This window comes from Zalophus californianus, chromosome 16 (assembly GCF_009762305.2).
Source record: "Zalophus californianus isolate mZalCal1 chromosome 16, mZalCal1.pri.v2, whole genome shotgun sequence".
NCBI classification, from domain to species: domain Eukaryota; kingdom Metazoa; phylum Chordata; class Mammalia; order Carnivora; family Otariidae; genus Zalophus; species Zalophus californianus.
The window spans coordinates 60,183,837-60,198,364 of NC_045610.1; the positions used below are offsets into that span (position 1 = coordinate 60,183,837).

The following is a 14,528-nucleotide window of genomic DNA, read 5'->3' on the forward strand; positions in this document are numbered from 1 at the left end:
CCAGGAGGTTTTTTTCTCAGTGGTGGGAAGGGCCTGCAGCCACCCTGCAGCCCCCTACCCCCCCCCCCCGGGGGGCAGGGTCTGTCCTGAGGCCCGGTGCTCCCAGAGGCGAGGGAGGCAGCTTGAACCCAGGAGTGAAGGGGGCTGGCGGGGGTTCTCCCGCTCTGTGTGTGGAGGGGCCGCTGGTCTGGAGGCTTCCCCTCCCCGGGACAAGATGCCCACACTGGTGCCTCAGCCAGAGAATAGAGCTAGACCTCACAGGCTTCCTTGGGCTTGGACTCAGGGCGGCTCCGTGGCCACAAAGGGCCAGGAGTAGAAAGCGCCCTGTGTATTTGGTGCGAGTCCCCTCCCATCCCTGCTCACTGCATGTCCTTAGGTGGGTGGGTGGGGAAGGACACCAGGAATGACAGACTGAACTGGTCACCGGGGCTCCTGATGTGACATGTCTGGCTCACCTGGGGCTCTGAGGTAAGAGTCACACCTGTGCAGAAGCGTGGGGGGAGGCCGTTCACACACAGGGTGCCTCCGGTTTGCCCCGTGGGCCCCGAAGGCGTGGGCAACTGACCAGCCTGTCCTTGCTCCCTGGAGGGTTTGCAGGACACATATATGCTTGTCCCAGAAACCCCAGCCACCTGCTGTCCTCGCTCAGGCCCTGGGGCAGGTCCACAGTACAATGGCACCAGGCCTCCCTACAGGATGGCCACTCGAGGTGAATGAGACCCCCGGGAACATCCCCTCTGTCGCTAGCAGGGGTAGAAATGTCGTGCGGTGTGGACGGCTGTCTATACCGCAGTAGAAGCCGGTCCCAGGCCAGGTCCTCGGGACCGCAGGAAAGCAGAGGGCTGGGCCCTTCCGGGGCTGGCCCTGAAGAGCCTGGTCACCGGGCATGTCCCCTTGGCTGTCCCTGTAGCCGTGACTACTGGGTCGTTATTTAGGGGAGGACAGAGCGGAGCAAAGACAAACATCCTGCTGGCACATCCTGGTTGGACCAGACCCAGGGAGCCAGTCGCCCTACAGGTTTGAAAAGCCCTTCTGGGTGGGGCTGGGGACAGGCCTCAGCCCTATGGTGGGGGTTCCCTCTGTGGGACTGAGCTGTGGGGTCTGCACCATCCCTTCCGGAAGATGAGCTGCTCTCGCCCCCGGGTTCCAGGCACCATCTCTGCCTGCTTCAGGTTCCAGGTTAAGGCAGGGGCTGGCTTTCCAGCATGATGGGGAATTAGCACATCCATCCCCCAAAAAGGACCAAGGTTTCCCTACGTGGTGCCACCAGCCATGCAGGGCTGATGCATCGCTTGCCCTGCTGCCCCCGCCCAGCCAGCCTCAGGCAGGGGCACCCCTGGCATGCAGATGGGCTGACGAAGCTCTCAGACATCTCGGCCAAGGCCAGGTAGGTGGAGGGTGAGGCGGGCCCTGCAGACATGAGACACCCAGCTGTGCAGACACCCAGGAGAGCTTCGCACTTGCCCTCCGCCCCTTGAGGACAAAGAACGGAAAGGTACACACAGAACAGTGGAAAACCAGCTTGAAATCCAAAGGAGCTGCCATGAGGGCTGGGAGCCCATTACCCTACCGCCGTGCTCCAGGAGAACCGAGAGCAACCCCCAGCCTCCCCTTGCCCACCCTCCCACAGTGCCCGGGCCTGGCCCCGCAGCAAGGCTCGGAGGGCTCATGAGGTGAGAGGAGCTGACACAGCTTCTCAGCTTCATGCCCCCCACCCCCCTGCAACAAGGTCAAATTCACCTTGTTTGCCTCCTTACAAAAGTTCTCAAATGCAAGACTCCAGCTTTTCCTGAAATCGGAGCCCTGGCAGCTGAGTCTCAACAAAACACCGTGTGTGCTTCCAGGCGCTGGGGCCAGTCTCGGGGCCCCCACTTGCTGGGGGTTCATAGGCCCTCCCCAGCCTTTCATTAAATCCCCCACCGACCTCTCCAAGGCAGAGGCAGGAGCCGCCCTTGCTCCTGGCCCTGGCCTGCCCTCCTGCACCCCCTGTACCCCCCGCCATTTGCCCCTTCCCCTGCCCCATCATGGAACCCCCAAGAAGCATCTGCGGGCCTTCCTTGCACTTCCGTGGGGGGCCTTCTGCGCCGAGCACCAGAGCCCGCCACGTGTGGGCCTAACAAACCCCACCAGACCTTCTGGAGGTGCCAGATAGCATCCATTTGTCATCAGTGTGATTTTATTTACTTTTTAAGGGGAATCCATGAGAGCTGGAAACACTTTTTGGGTCATGGTGACCAGGGGGTTGTGGTGACCAGTGCTGGGCCAGGGGCAGGGCTAGACTGACAGGTAGCTGTAGTCACAAAACGGAACAAAACACAGAGAAAGAACTGCTTGCCATGGCCAACAGTAATCTGTTGATAATGGTGGATGTTGCGTTAAAATTTTCCTTCAACCGCAAAGCCCTGCCCTCTAAGCAGAGGTGCTGGAGGGAAGAGAGCCCTGTGGTTGAGCTCTCTTTGAATCTGGAAGGTTCTCTTCCCACCTAGAAATTCAATGCGATGTATTTAAAGGGCCCGATGCCTGCAGGTTGTGTGCACCCCTGCCCTGCTCCCTGGAGGCCCAGGGAGGCCCCTCCCCGGGTCCAACAGCACTGACCCAGGAGGCCAGAGTCCTCGCTTGGGTGGTTTTCACAGCGGAGGGGGAAGACCTTGCACGCATGGACCACATTCCCGCTGAAGAGATGAACATCTTGCAGGGGTGCTGAGGTTATGGATCTTGGTTGACTTTTCTTGGTGGCAGGAGTGGGGTGGCATGGGGTGAACGTTAGAGAAGAGGCACAGAGAGGTTTCCCGTCGGCCGGGTATTCGCAGCAAGGTGGGCATGAGAGGGAGTGGGTTTGCTGACTCCTGAAGTTGGGAGAGCTCCGGAGTCGGGGGCACGCTGCCGCTCCTGGGCAAAGCTGCTGAAGGCCAAGGCCGGTGGTCTCTTCCGAGTGGCGGGTGACGGCCCAGGGGGCTTGGTAAACCACCCCTCAGGAGAGCTTTCACACCGACCATCAGTGGGGTGCGTGGGTGGGCGTCATCCTTCTCATTCTACAGGTGGGGAAACTGAGGCTCAACACTGCTCATCCCCTAGGGGGAGCCCTGGTCTCAGCCTTCACAATTAGGAAGGACAAAAACTGGTTAGTTTTGGGGCCATTCCCTTTGAGCCAGGAACATTCAGAGACAGAATGTTTCCACTTTAAGGGACAACCTTGTCGTGTGGCTTAGAAACACAGGCCTAATGGGATCCTAGGCTGTCTGGCTCCCTGGAATCTCTGGGGAGGTGGCATGTCCAGCCTCGGGTCCCTCCCTTGGCCTCGGGCCACCTCCTCTGGCTCAGTCCACACCCCTGCACATGTGTGTGGGTCTTCCCGGGGGGAACGCCTCTTCCTTTCTCCCTACGGGGCGGCCACCAGGGGCCTCTGCTGGGCAGACAGACTGGAAGAAGTTTCCTTTTCTTCGCCGGGTGAACCCCGGTGTCCCTGACACCCGCCAGCCTCCCTGCAGGGGAGGGGAGGCCAGACGGAGGACCGAAGCTTCCGCGGGGCATTGCCCTGAGCAGACTCCCATCATCCCGAGCACTGCCACAGACGTCTACCAAACAAGAAACGGCCACAAGAGCTTGGAGGGACCTCACAAGAACCGAGGGGGAAGCCACAGAGCACCACCCCCCACCACGAAGGCCCCCAGTCTTTGCCCCATTTCCGTACGTCCACCCGTCGAAGATCAGTGTGGCTGACCTCTGCCAGCCACCGCCACTTAGCCTGGGAGAAGCCTCTGTCTTAGGACCAGAAGCTTCGTCCTGTCCAGATGCCCGCCCCGGATGGGGCTTCAGGCTGGGCTCTTACAGAAAAACTCAAAGGACACGTGCCTGAAGTCAGGATTTGAAAACCTGCATGCTGCCTGACATCTGCAGCAGACCAGGACAACATGCCTACTGATGGCGTGCAGACAGAGCTGGTGTGCATGTGCGCGCCAATGGAGCTAGGCCTCCCCTCCTGGACTGCAGACCCCCCCCTTCTGCAGAGGTGGGCTGGGGCCCCTCCCCACCCCATCCATTCCACCCCCACTGATGGGCTCAAGGACACCAATTCCCACAACTTGTGGATTCCAAGTCTTCCTGGCTGGGACTCAAGCTGGAGCCTTCTGGAATAGCACACTGTTCTCTGCACCTAACCAGGCCCCAACCCCGCCACCCTATGTGTCCCCCACCCTCCCGGGACCCAGCATCCTCCTGCCACCCCTTCTTCCCTGGGAGCGTGAAACCTCCCTGGGCCAGCAAGCCCCTGCCATGCTGCCCCATCTATGCCAGGAGGAGCATATCAAAGGCTCCCTCTCTTCCCAGGGGCCCCGGCGACATCCTGGAACGTCAGCACAGACATTAGCGGTGGGGAAATTAAGTATGCGTGCACACGCACACCAGCCAATAACATTAAGTGTCATTTAAAAAAAATGGGTTAAATAAGCAGCATCACCGAGGATGGCCGTGCCGGGCTGATTATCCCATATTTGCACGTTTGGGAGGTGGGAAGGCTAGAAGTCTAATGACGGAATTATCACCCTAATGCCTTTTGCTGGCTGGGAATAATCCTGGGGCTGCAGGGTTTTTGGCTGGTTTCCTCTAATTGCACCCAGATTAAGGGAGTCCTGCAAGGCAGGCCTTCCCCAGCCCTCCAGAGCCCACACAACCAGGTCTTCGGCTTCTGAGATTCTGGCTGCTCTAAGAGGCGTAGATCTCTGGGGCCCTGCTCAGCGCAGGGGTGTGAGGCGGGAGCAGTGAGGGCGGGGTGGCACTTGGTACGGGTCTTGGGGAGCTGTGGGAGCTGGGAGATTCAGCGTGAATGCTCTGTATCCAGGGTCCTCCAAAGTGAAGGGATCCCTGGACACCCCCCCACCCCACATGCACAGCAGCCCAAAGGCACAAGGTATCTCAGAAAAATGCACGGCTGCTACCTCCTAGACAGGAGGAGCTGAGGAGCATCCTCTTGCCCCTTGGGCATCTCCTGCCTTCCCGGGAGAAGTCCTGCCCCTGACAGGAGAGCCCCAAAAGTTCCTGGAGGGGGTGGCAGCCGTACCCACAGCCCAGCTCCTCACCCTCTGAATTCCCAGCCCCCTGCCATCACTGTGCAGCGCCTCTTGCTAAAGGGAGGGGTCCACTCCCCCCACCTCTGGATGCTGAGTCCAGCCATGGGATTCGCTTTGGCAATGGGATGACAGCAGGAGTGGCCTCCCCCGAGGCTTAGGAAGGCACCTGTGCATTTCTGTTCCTGCGTTTTTGCCTTGACCGGGGTGAGCTTGCAGCACGGAGGCAAGAGACGGTGCCAGGTCTGAGTTCTACACACGTGAGCAGCTCCTCTGGGAGGTAACCATCAGCTGACCAGATATGGGAACACACCCAGCCAAGACCAGAAGTGCCCAGTCTAAACTGCTGACCCTGGACGGTGTGGGAGATGGGGTTGGGGGCTACTCATCACACAGCCCTGCTGCAGCGCGGTGGTTAACCAATACTCCTGTTCACAGGGAGGCGGTTTCCAACGCAGGACCACTGCAGCACCTTTTCCGCAGCAGACGGGGGCCAGCAGAGAAAGGCAATCCCCTTTTCCCAGACGCAGAGCAGGTGAGAAGTCCACCCCACCCAGCCTGGACCCTGTTGCAGGGCTGAAACGGCCAGCGCCCCAAGATCTGGGGACTGAGGGGGCTCCAGGGGGCTCTCCCCAGAAGGCTCTGGGAACTCGGAGATGCTGGAGGACTTGAGCTCATGGAGAATAGACAAGCTTCGAAGGAGGAGGCTGGTAACTTCCTCTCTTCTGTCGATAAACATCTTTTTAAAGTGGCACCGGCAGCGTGGCTCACTCTCCAGGGAGAGGAGCGGAGAGCAGGAAGAAGCCTCCGTCGAGGTGGTGTCCCCACGACGACCTTTAGCACTTCACGGGTGTGCAGGATTCAGGGAAGGATTCAAGCCTTTGTGAGCCCACCAGCTCAAGAAGTGGCTTTCTGTGCAGATGGCTGGATGCTTTCCAGCTGGTCGGGAGCTCCCACGCCCTCCTCTGTCCGTCTCCCTAAATCCCAGAAGGATCACCCGACAGGAATCTTCTGGAGTTGGGAACGGTGTCCTGAGTGCTGGCTACATTATGGGGTCGCCGCTGCGCCATGCTACCTGAGAAGGCCCCCGGTCACACGGTGCAGGCCCTGCAGGGAAGCGGGGGTCCTTCCAGGCCCCTTGGATGCTTCTGTCTCGGGTGCTCAGCTAATGCAGTCCCACTTCCCTCAGACAGAGGAGATTTCGTCGGCGCCCACACAGCCCACCCCACGCGGCCCCCAGCAGACTGCTGTGTTGGGTGAGCTTGACCTTAAACAGAGATCCTCATGTAGAACCATCCCCCGCAACTACAGGAGAGGGGTCCAACAACCCCCAACAGCCTGAGGCTCGGGCTCAGCGGCAGGCAGGTTCTTTCACATACCAGGAGTATAAAATGTGTAAACGGACACTGAAGAGCCCCCAGCCTCTCAGACCCTCAGGCTGCTCCTACACCTGTCTACCGTGAAGTCACCAGGATTTTTCTTTTTCTTTTTTTTGCAGACATCTTCATGAAACTGTGCAAAGTTGAGACTGGCCCGCTCAGAAAATGGGGCCCGATGAGGAGGCGTGTCCAGCTTGCAAAGATGTCCCTGGCCTGGATGGGGCCCCCTTCTGCTCTGCAGTCCCTGTGCTGCAGCGGGAGCAGGCCTTTCTCGCTGCCTGGCAGTGCCGCCCGGTGCTGATGCCGCGGCGGAGTCCCTGAGGCACGCTGAGACCCACCACAGGCAGGCAGCCCAAGAAGCCAGCCAGCCTGCCTCTCCAGGCCGGAGGGCCGCGCACTCCGGCCCCACTGTTCTGGGAGGTGACTTTTCTCTGGGTAGCTGGTGGGCCTTACTTCAGTCACTTCGAGACTCTGCTTACGTCATTACTATGAAAATGTTCCCTTCCTGTCGCCCCAAGTCTTTTTCCTTACGTTTCTCTACCATTCCCCGTCCCCTCCCACGTGCCCAGGACCACTGCTGAGGTCCCCTCCACCTTCGTCCAGTGCAGGGAGCCCCACCTATCTGCGGAAACCGAAGCCTTCCCGAGGCACCTTTGGGCCCTTCTTGCCTTCTCTGGGGGGCTTGGGCGAAGGCGTCTCCACCGTGCCCCCGTAGGGACAGCTCTCCGAGCCCGGGTGGTGGCCCGTGCATTCCACGGCGGGCATGTATCCGCTGTCCCACATGCCGGTCCCACACAGCTTACACAGGTCGTGCAGGCTGCAGGGGATGCGGGGCAGGAGACGGAACTGGTGCAGCAGGCTGCGGGCCTGCAAAGAGAGAATGGGGGTGGGGGTGGGGCAGGCTCCCAAAGGCCTTCATCCGAAGGGTGAGCAGGCCCGCCAAGGGCGGCCCAGGGGCCCGCCTCAGTGGCAGTCCCTGCCCTTGGGTCTGCCCCCTCCGACTCAGCCCCCAGCTAGGATGCCCCAGCGCTCCGGCCGCCCCGCGGCTCGGCCTTTCAGCCTCTGCGGGCTCCGTTCCCGCTGTCGTGGGCAGCGCTGTGCCCACTTCCTACCCATGAGACCGCTGGCCCCTGCGTCGCTCCTTAAAGCTCCCGAAGACCACTACAGAGCTTTCACAGGCGGCATCGCGGGCAGGAGGCTGGGAAGTGGGGTGTGGCCAAGCTTAGCGCGGTGCCCCTTCCTTCCACTAGCCTTGGATGAGACACGGCGGCCCTCCCCCAAAGCTGCCTTCTCAATCTGCCTGGCTCTGGGCTGTGAGTGAGGTGCCCCAAGGTGGCGGGGGCGGGGGGGGGGGGAGGCTGTCTATGAAGACGGATAATTTGTTCATTCCACGCAGCGGAGGAGGTTCTGGTGTCCGGGCCTGATGGTGAACTAGCTCTGTGCAGCGGCCTCCGCAGGGAGAGCCCCCAGGCGCACACGGGGCGGGGCCTGCGTCCAAGCCTTGGGGCGTGGGCGGGGCTCTGTGGCCAAGGGGTGGGGCTCTGCCAGCCTGGTGGGTGGGGACACTTGGGGGAGGGGCAGGCACTCACCTTCCTGAGAACGAGCTCCCCGTTCATGTGCATGGCCAGGTTTCCAAAGTGCAGGAGCATCTGGTCGGTGGCCAGCTGCTGCTCAATGACATCATCCCCGTAGATGGCCACGATGGCCACGCAGATGAAAAGGTGGAAGTAATCCGTCTGAGGAGGAGGAGAGCAGGGTTCAGATAAGGCCCCAGGTGGAGGCTGAGCGCAGAGCTGTGGGGTGAGGCTGTCTGGGCTCGTGTGGTCCTGGGCAAGCCGCCCGCCTCTTTCATCCTGTTTCCCCACTGCACACGGGCCACGGTCAGTACCTACACCCAAAGGCTGCTGTGACATGCAAAGGGGACAAACTCGTGCTACCCACGGGCTGCTGCTGGGGAGTCCTCTGGGTGCATTCCGTCACAGCGTCCTCTGAGGGCTGGTGCATGCTCACTGTGAAGTCTATTCATAAAGGCGCTGAGAAGAGCTCGTAAAGGTGCACGCAGAGGCTGGGTGCGAATATGCCCCAGTGGGTTGTGGAACAGGCCAGCGAGAAAGAACTTTCTGGCAGTTACCCTCTGGTCAGTGTCTTCCTCCCTCCAGGCTGAACATCCCAACTCTTGTCCCAGAGATGACCCCTAGGTTTGTTGCTAAGAAATCAAGAAGATCCTAACAGAGAGGAGCAAGACAGCTTCCTGACGGCCCCCACGGAGGGGTTACCATGATCCGGCTGTCTTTCACTATCTCTTCAAGGACTCCACCGGGGACCCTGCTGCCCTCCTTGGAGACCACCTCACACCACTGCCCAGCAACACCAGGCACGCAGCAGGAAGCCGGCGCTCCGTCGGCTGGCATTTGACTGGGGCGCATCCTGTGTGTTCCCCTGCCCGGATGCTTGGAGGGGGCGCTGCCTTTGACTCACACTGGCCCCCGAGGGCAGAGGAAGAGTAAGGAGCAGCAGGAAGCCCATGTTTAGTCTCCCAATGTTGACTGGCCGGCCAGACGGAACAGCTAGGCTGGCCGGGCGGAGCCCACAATTCCTCTGAGGTCAGAGTCAGCAATGCCCCGCGCCCTGCCTGCTCTGGACAGAAACGTCCCCCAGGCTGTGGGGCCCCGGGCTGCCTGCCCCCTTCCTGTGAACTAATCCGGAATGGATTTGTTCTTGCTTTGGCTCAGAACGCTCTGGCCCGGGGTGGGAGACAGCAGGATTCCGGGAAGGGGGGTGTGCAGCTCCTCTCAGAGACAAGTGTGTGGGGAGGAAGGGGTGAGGCATGTCCCACACAGGGCTGGGCAGCAGGACAAGACTAATTCCACTCACGGGACAGGCCTGGGGCAGTCCAGCCCCCACAGACACATGAGTAGTAAACAGATAGAATAGAGCCTTTCTCTCTGAGGGATCACTTCAAAAGAGCCCCCCCCTCATGGCCCTCACTCCTGAGGAAGTAGCCTACACCCACCCCCCCGCCCCTCCCCACCCCTGCGCCACTAATGTCATCAACGGGCAGGGCCCATGTGGCCCAATGTGGTCCGGCACACTAATCCAGGACAGGCAGCAGGGCCAGACCCGGGCCAGGGGGCGGGTCAGGGGCCCGGGCAGGCGGGTCCGGAGATGGCTTGGGGCACCAGTGCGGCTTCCTGGGACTTGCCGCCCTCAGAGAAGCTCCTCCTGCAACACCAGCAAGAGTGCAGCCGCCGGTTCATGTGTCTGCGGGTTGGCCGGGCATCCCATCGACCTCTGAGGCCTGTCTAATGGAAGCTGCCGGCTTCCACGGTGAGAACAGAGCCGGCTCTTGCAGAAAGGATCCTGGCCACCTCCCGGATGTGTCAATACTATTTTTTTTTTTTTTTAAAGGCTGATGGATCCAGAGAGACTTGCGCATCCTTCAACATGGCCAGCTTGTTGCTAAGTTGGCTGTTAAAGCCACGGGCCAGGGACGCACGCTCTTGGAGGCTTTGCAGTGGAAATCTGGGGAGGGATGGTGGGTCCTGGGCTCTCCGGAGGGGATGACAGGGACGCAGGGACTCAGGCTCTTTCCCTGCGCGGTCCTGAGCGAGCGGGGAAGGAGGGCCTGGTGGCCGGGGCTGCAGGGGGCCTGCTCACCCTCAGCGATGTCACCCTCGCACTGATTGGTTGTGGCAGCAGGGAGCCGGGCCCCAGGACGTGGTAATGAGCACAGTCAGTGGGCAATTCACATCTGTTTCAGTTACCTGGGAGGCGAGCTGTTGGTCTGAAGGCAGCCCCTGGGGACGACGAGAAGGCAGGGGCCTGGTGCGGTGCGGGTGTGTGGGTTATGGGGGCTGGGGCTGTGGAGGAGGGGACCCCGGAGGGCCCCCCCGCCCCCCGCAGGGTGCAGCCGCCTGGCCCTGGCTCACCTGGTAGTGCGCCCAGCAGGCCTCCCAGATGCGCAGCGCCTCGGCCTCGGGGAACTCGCGCTTGAAACACAGCAGCAGCCAACGGTGGCAAAAGAGCATCTGCAGGCCGTCCTCACCCAGCGAGACCAGGTGCTGGTAGAAGCGAAGGTGTGTCAGCCGCAGCAGCTCCCGCAGGTAGAGCTGGGGGTGAGGCCAGGACCAGTGAGCCCCGAGGCTCTGCCCAAGATGCCCACTCCCACTGAGGCCCTTCCTTGGGCCCCCAGCCTGAGAAGCATGCATGCCGAGCACGGGGCCTCCGTCGGCTGCGCCCGCACCGGCTTACATTATTCTGCTGCTGGAGTCGGACTCACACCTGTCTTGGCTAGGTCATCCCAGATTTCAGACTGCTCTGGAGGCACAGCCCGGGGCAGGCAGAGCATGCCGCCCTGCTGTGGACCGGAGGCTCCCCGGGTCTCAGCCACCACACAGGGCGGTTTCTGCCGCTCCCTCCTCCTGGGGAGGGCGAGCAGATCATGCACGGAACTCCCAGTCCAACCACCTTCCCGTCACCAAGACCCATCATCTTCCAGAGCTGACTTAGAGCAGGGAGGGGGCATTTCTGAACCTCAGGGTGCTTGTTTCCTGCACGTAAGGTCACCACCCAGTGACATGGGTAAGGGACGAGATCGAGGCTCCTTCTGGCAGCGCCCGGCTCAGGCTGCTGACTTCAGAGCCCTGAGAATATCCATCTCTGGCAGCTAATGAGTCACGGGGCCGCGTGCTGCATGAGCCCGTCAGGAGCGAAACACGTCAGACCCCATAATTACCTCCCCAGGTGCCGTGGAAACCTGACATCACAGGGCCAATGCAGAGAGGGGGCAGCTGGGGGTGGGGGGGGGTGTGTGTTGCGGGGGGGACCTGGGGCAGGGCTCCGTGACTCACAGTCCCCTCCCACACAAGCAACCCATCATTCCCACCGGAGACAGCTGCTGGGGCCCTTGGAGGGGCTGAGTCTGAGGATCTCTTGTGACCGGCCCACCACAGCGTCAAGACCATGCCTGCGGCCTACCCCTCCCTTACCCCATGCGGACGTCCCCTGGCCTTCCAAGCCACACCTCCTGGACCCTGGCTCCCTGGTCCTCAGACCCCCTGCTGTGCTCGGCTCCCATCCACAGTCAGACCCCAGCTCTGCTCCGCTCCTTCCTCATCGCTCCTGACATGGCCGGTCCCAAAAGTCCAGGCCGCACAGTATCACTGCCCGAACCTGTGCTCGGCCAAGTCTGGGCACATCCCATGTGCTGTGGCGTCTGCCCGATCCGCCTGCCTGCCTACTTCCGGTCTCTGTCAGCTTCCCAGCTGGGGTTCTCTCTGGGACTGGAGAGCCAAGACCACAGCCCAGTGCCCTCCACCCGGCACTCGGCAGGTGTTTGGAACACACAGGAGCTGCCTCGAGTGCTGACTGAAGCCTCCTGGCCCTGCCTTACCAGCTCTGCCTGTCCCCCTCCCCCCCAATATTCAGAGCTGCTGGGTCTGTGCAGGTGAGGGGAGGCCATGAGGAGGGGGTGTGCTGGCTGGGCACTGCAGGGGAGGCCTGGGCCCGGGGTGGGGCGTGGCGACTGCCCAGGGGAGCCTCAGGAGCCCCTCCTATTGCTGCATCCTATGTTGGAACCTTGCAGGGAGCAGCCCAGATATACCTGGACACCCATCTTGTAAAGCACAGGGCCAGGTGTGAGGGGCCTCCCCTTCCTCACCCCTCCACCAGGGGAGGGACCGCCCCCCACAGCCCAGCCTTCAGGGAGCATGGGGTGGGGATGGCAGCGGGTGTCGTGGGACTGAGGAATAACGTGCATTCCTCCCACAGAGCTTGGCCTTAGCAGAGGCCCACGGCTAAGGCCCCAGGCCCCATTGGCAATGCCCACCCTGGCTTTTTCTGCCTGTTGACCCATAGCAGCCACGCCACACGTGGCCACCGAGACCTTGGGCAGCAAGGGCAGGAGGCGGCGTGCTCTCCCCCAGCACACTGTTAACCCACACGGCCCAGCCTCACCAGCTGTTTCTCCATGTCCTCGTCTCGAGGAGAGCTGACGAATATCGTGTTCTGCATCAAACCCACAAAGCACCAGAAGGTGTCTGATTCGTCCAGGACCTCGGCCAGGATGGGTGCCACAAGGTCTGACATGCCCTGAAAGTAGCCGATGGCTGGGTTGTATACGGCATAGTTCAGCAGGATCCTCCTGGGGACGCAGGGCAGAGAGCAGGGAGTCAGTGAGAGTGGGCCTCAAAGCAGCCCACCCCTGCTGTGCTCTTGGTGGCGTGTTGCCCAGGCTGGAGACGCCAGGCTGCCAGGATGCGCCCCCTTCACCTCAATCTCAGGGCAAGGAAGGTAGCCCTGGGCACTGTCTTCAGGGTCTGGGGAAATGGAGCGGCCTACAGGAGCCCCTGGCCAGGCCCAAACCTCCAGAGCAGGGGAAAGAGAGTATGTGGGTCTGATTTTCTTAATGGTGGCTGCCCACCTGTGACAAAGGATGGGTGCACGGGGACATTTGTACGGGCTGTGAATTTTGTGCCATCATTTGCCAGGTGGCAGAATGTCAGAGATGCAAGTCTCGGGCTCTGTGTGGTTTCATCGGCCGGAGGACCACTTGTTGGGAGGCTCAGAGGGAGGCTCATCCAGGGCTGGTGGGAGCCAAGCAAGCCAGGCTTGGTGGAGGCCCAGGGGATGGGAGGCTTTGCTGGTACCCTGGGGAGGGACCAGCCACAAGACGTGGACTGATGTTGCCTAAAGTAGCTAATGAGCCTCTGCTTTTGGACCTGGAAGACAGACCCCACCCCTGCTGCTGTTCCTTTTCTTCCCAGAAGGCCGGCGGAGTCCGAGGGGTAAGGTGACCCAGAGTGGCAGGTGAGGAAGTGGAATGGTGGGGGGGGAGGGCTCTCCTCCCCTCCGGGAGAACCTCGCTGGCTGGGGAGGGCAGGTACCTCATGCTCTCCACATTCGGATTGTCTTCACCTCGGAAGAACTGGTTGCTCCGATCCGTCCGAACCACATCCTTGTCCACGGTGAACTGCACGTTGCGCCAGAACGCTCTGTGCTCTTCAGGGGTCATGGAGAGCCTGGCACAGAGAGGAGCGCCGGCCGGGGGCTCCGCGAGCAGCACGCGTGTGCACACACATGCATGCACGCACACGCACACACATGCTCCAGGCAGGGCCCGTCCCTCCCCACCCCTGCTCCTGATGGGGGCTGGGCTGCTGCCAGCGGCAAACCCTCCGGTTCCCCACTAACTTGGGGGGGCTGGTTATCCAGTGTCGGGGAGCAGAGCGGGCCTTGGCCTGGGCTCAGCCGGGCCAAGAGAGACCTCAGCCGTCGGCTCCTGCCCAGTGTTCCCGGCTGGGCGTCGGTGCCTAGCTCTGTCTGTGAGAACAAGCTCTCAAACCCTGACACGGCGCTGAGGAGCAAGGAGCACCGCAGCCCCAGGCCGAGCGCCGGGGATAACGCCGGCTCTTATCCAAGCCTATCACTCCGTGCCTGGGACCCATTTTCCAAAAAAAGTCTGGGTCACGGAACATATTATCAGTGCGGGGTTGTGCCACCAATCGCCGGGTCGGCTGACTCCCGCCGGGGGCCAGGCCGGGGCGGGCGGCCCTTACCTCTTCTGCTGGATCTCGGCGTATTCCCGGCGCTTCCGCGCCCGCAGTGCCTCCCTCTCCTGCGACGTGGACTCATGGCTGTAATACCGCAGCAGGAAGGGCCAGACCTCCCCCCGGATTGACACATCAATGCCGCCGAAGAAAATGGCCTGCAGGAAGCGGCCAGAGTTGGGGAGGGGCCAACACAGGGCGGCTCAAAGCACCCCCAGCCCCCGGAGATTTGTGTTTTGGGGGCTTTGCTGCGCCTCGGTGACAGCTGATGCCTTGATTCAGGTCGCTGTGATTTGCACATGTTTGGAGGGAAAGTGGCGGCCCTCCATTCCCATACAGCACACAGCCAGGCTCATTTCAATGTCAATGCCCACCCTGGTGTGGCGCTCAGATTAACGTGTCGTTCTCACGTCATGGCCTAATCCCGGTTTTGGAAGCGCTGCATTTCACTGCGAGCTGTTCTATGCAGCCTGACTCCGGGTCCCCCAAGCCCGCTCCCGAGGTTTCCTTTTCAACGCCGAGCCTTTGATTGCTTTATC

At 61.5% G+C, this 14,528-nt stretch overlaps 1 protein-coding gene across 3 annotated transcripts in view; it reads right to left on the minus strand.

The window, feature by feature from the left end:
* Window positions 1-2,160: 2,160 nt before the first annotated feature.
* TBC1D16 (TBC1 domain family member 16) overlaps window positions 2,161-14,528 on the minus strand; it is a 75,223-nt gene continuing 62,855 nt past the window's right edge. For 2 of the 3 annotated variants that reach the window (XM_027567489.2, XM_027567488.2), the window contains 6 exons: window positions 13,999-14,147; window positions 13,327-13,461; window positions 12,398-12,584; window positions 10,372-10,551; window positions 8,032-8,178; window positions 2,161-7,309 (listed from right to left, as the gene is read on the minus strand). In XM_027567489.2, the coding sequence (XP_027423290.1) occupies window positions 7,061-7,309; window positions 8,032-8,178; window positions 10,372-10,551; window positions 12,398-12,584; window positions 13,327-13,461; window positions 13,999-14,147 (1,047 nt within the window). In that variant the 3' untranslated portion in view covers window positions 2,161-7,060. The remainder of the gene's footprint in view (window positions 7,310-8,031; window positions 8,179-10,371; window positions 10,552-12,397; window positions 12,585-13,326; window positions 13,462-13,998; window positions 14,148-14,528) is intronic. The other variant, XM_027567490.2, reaches the window with a different exon arrangement.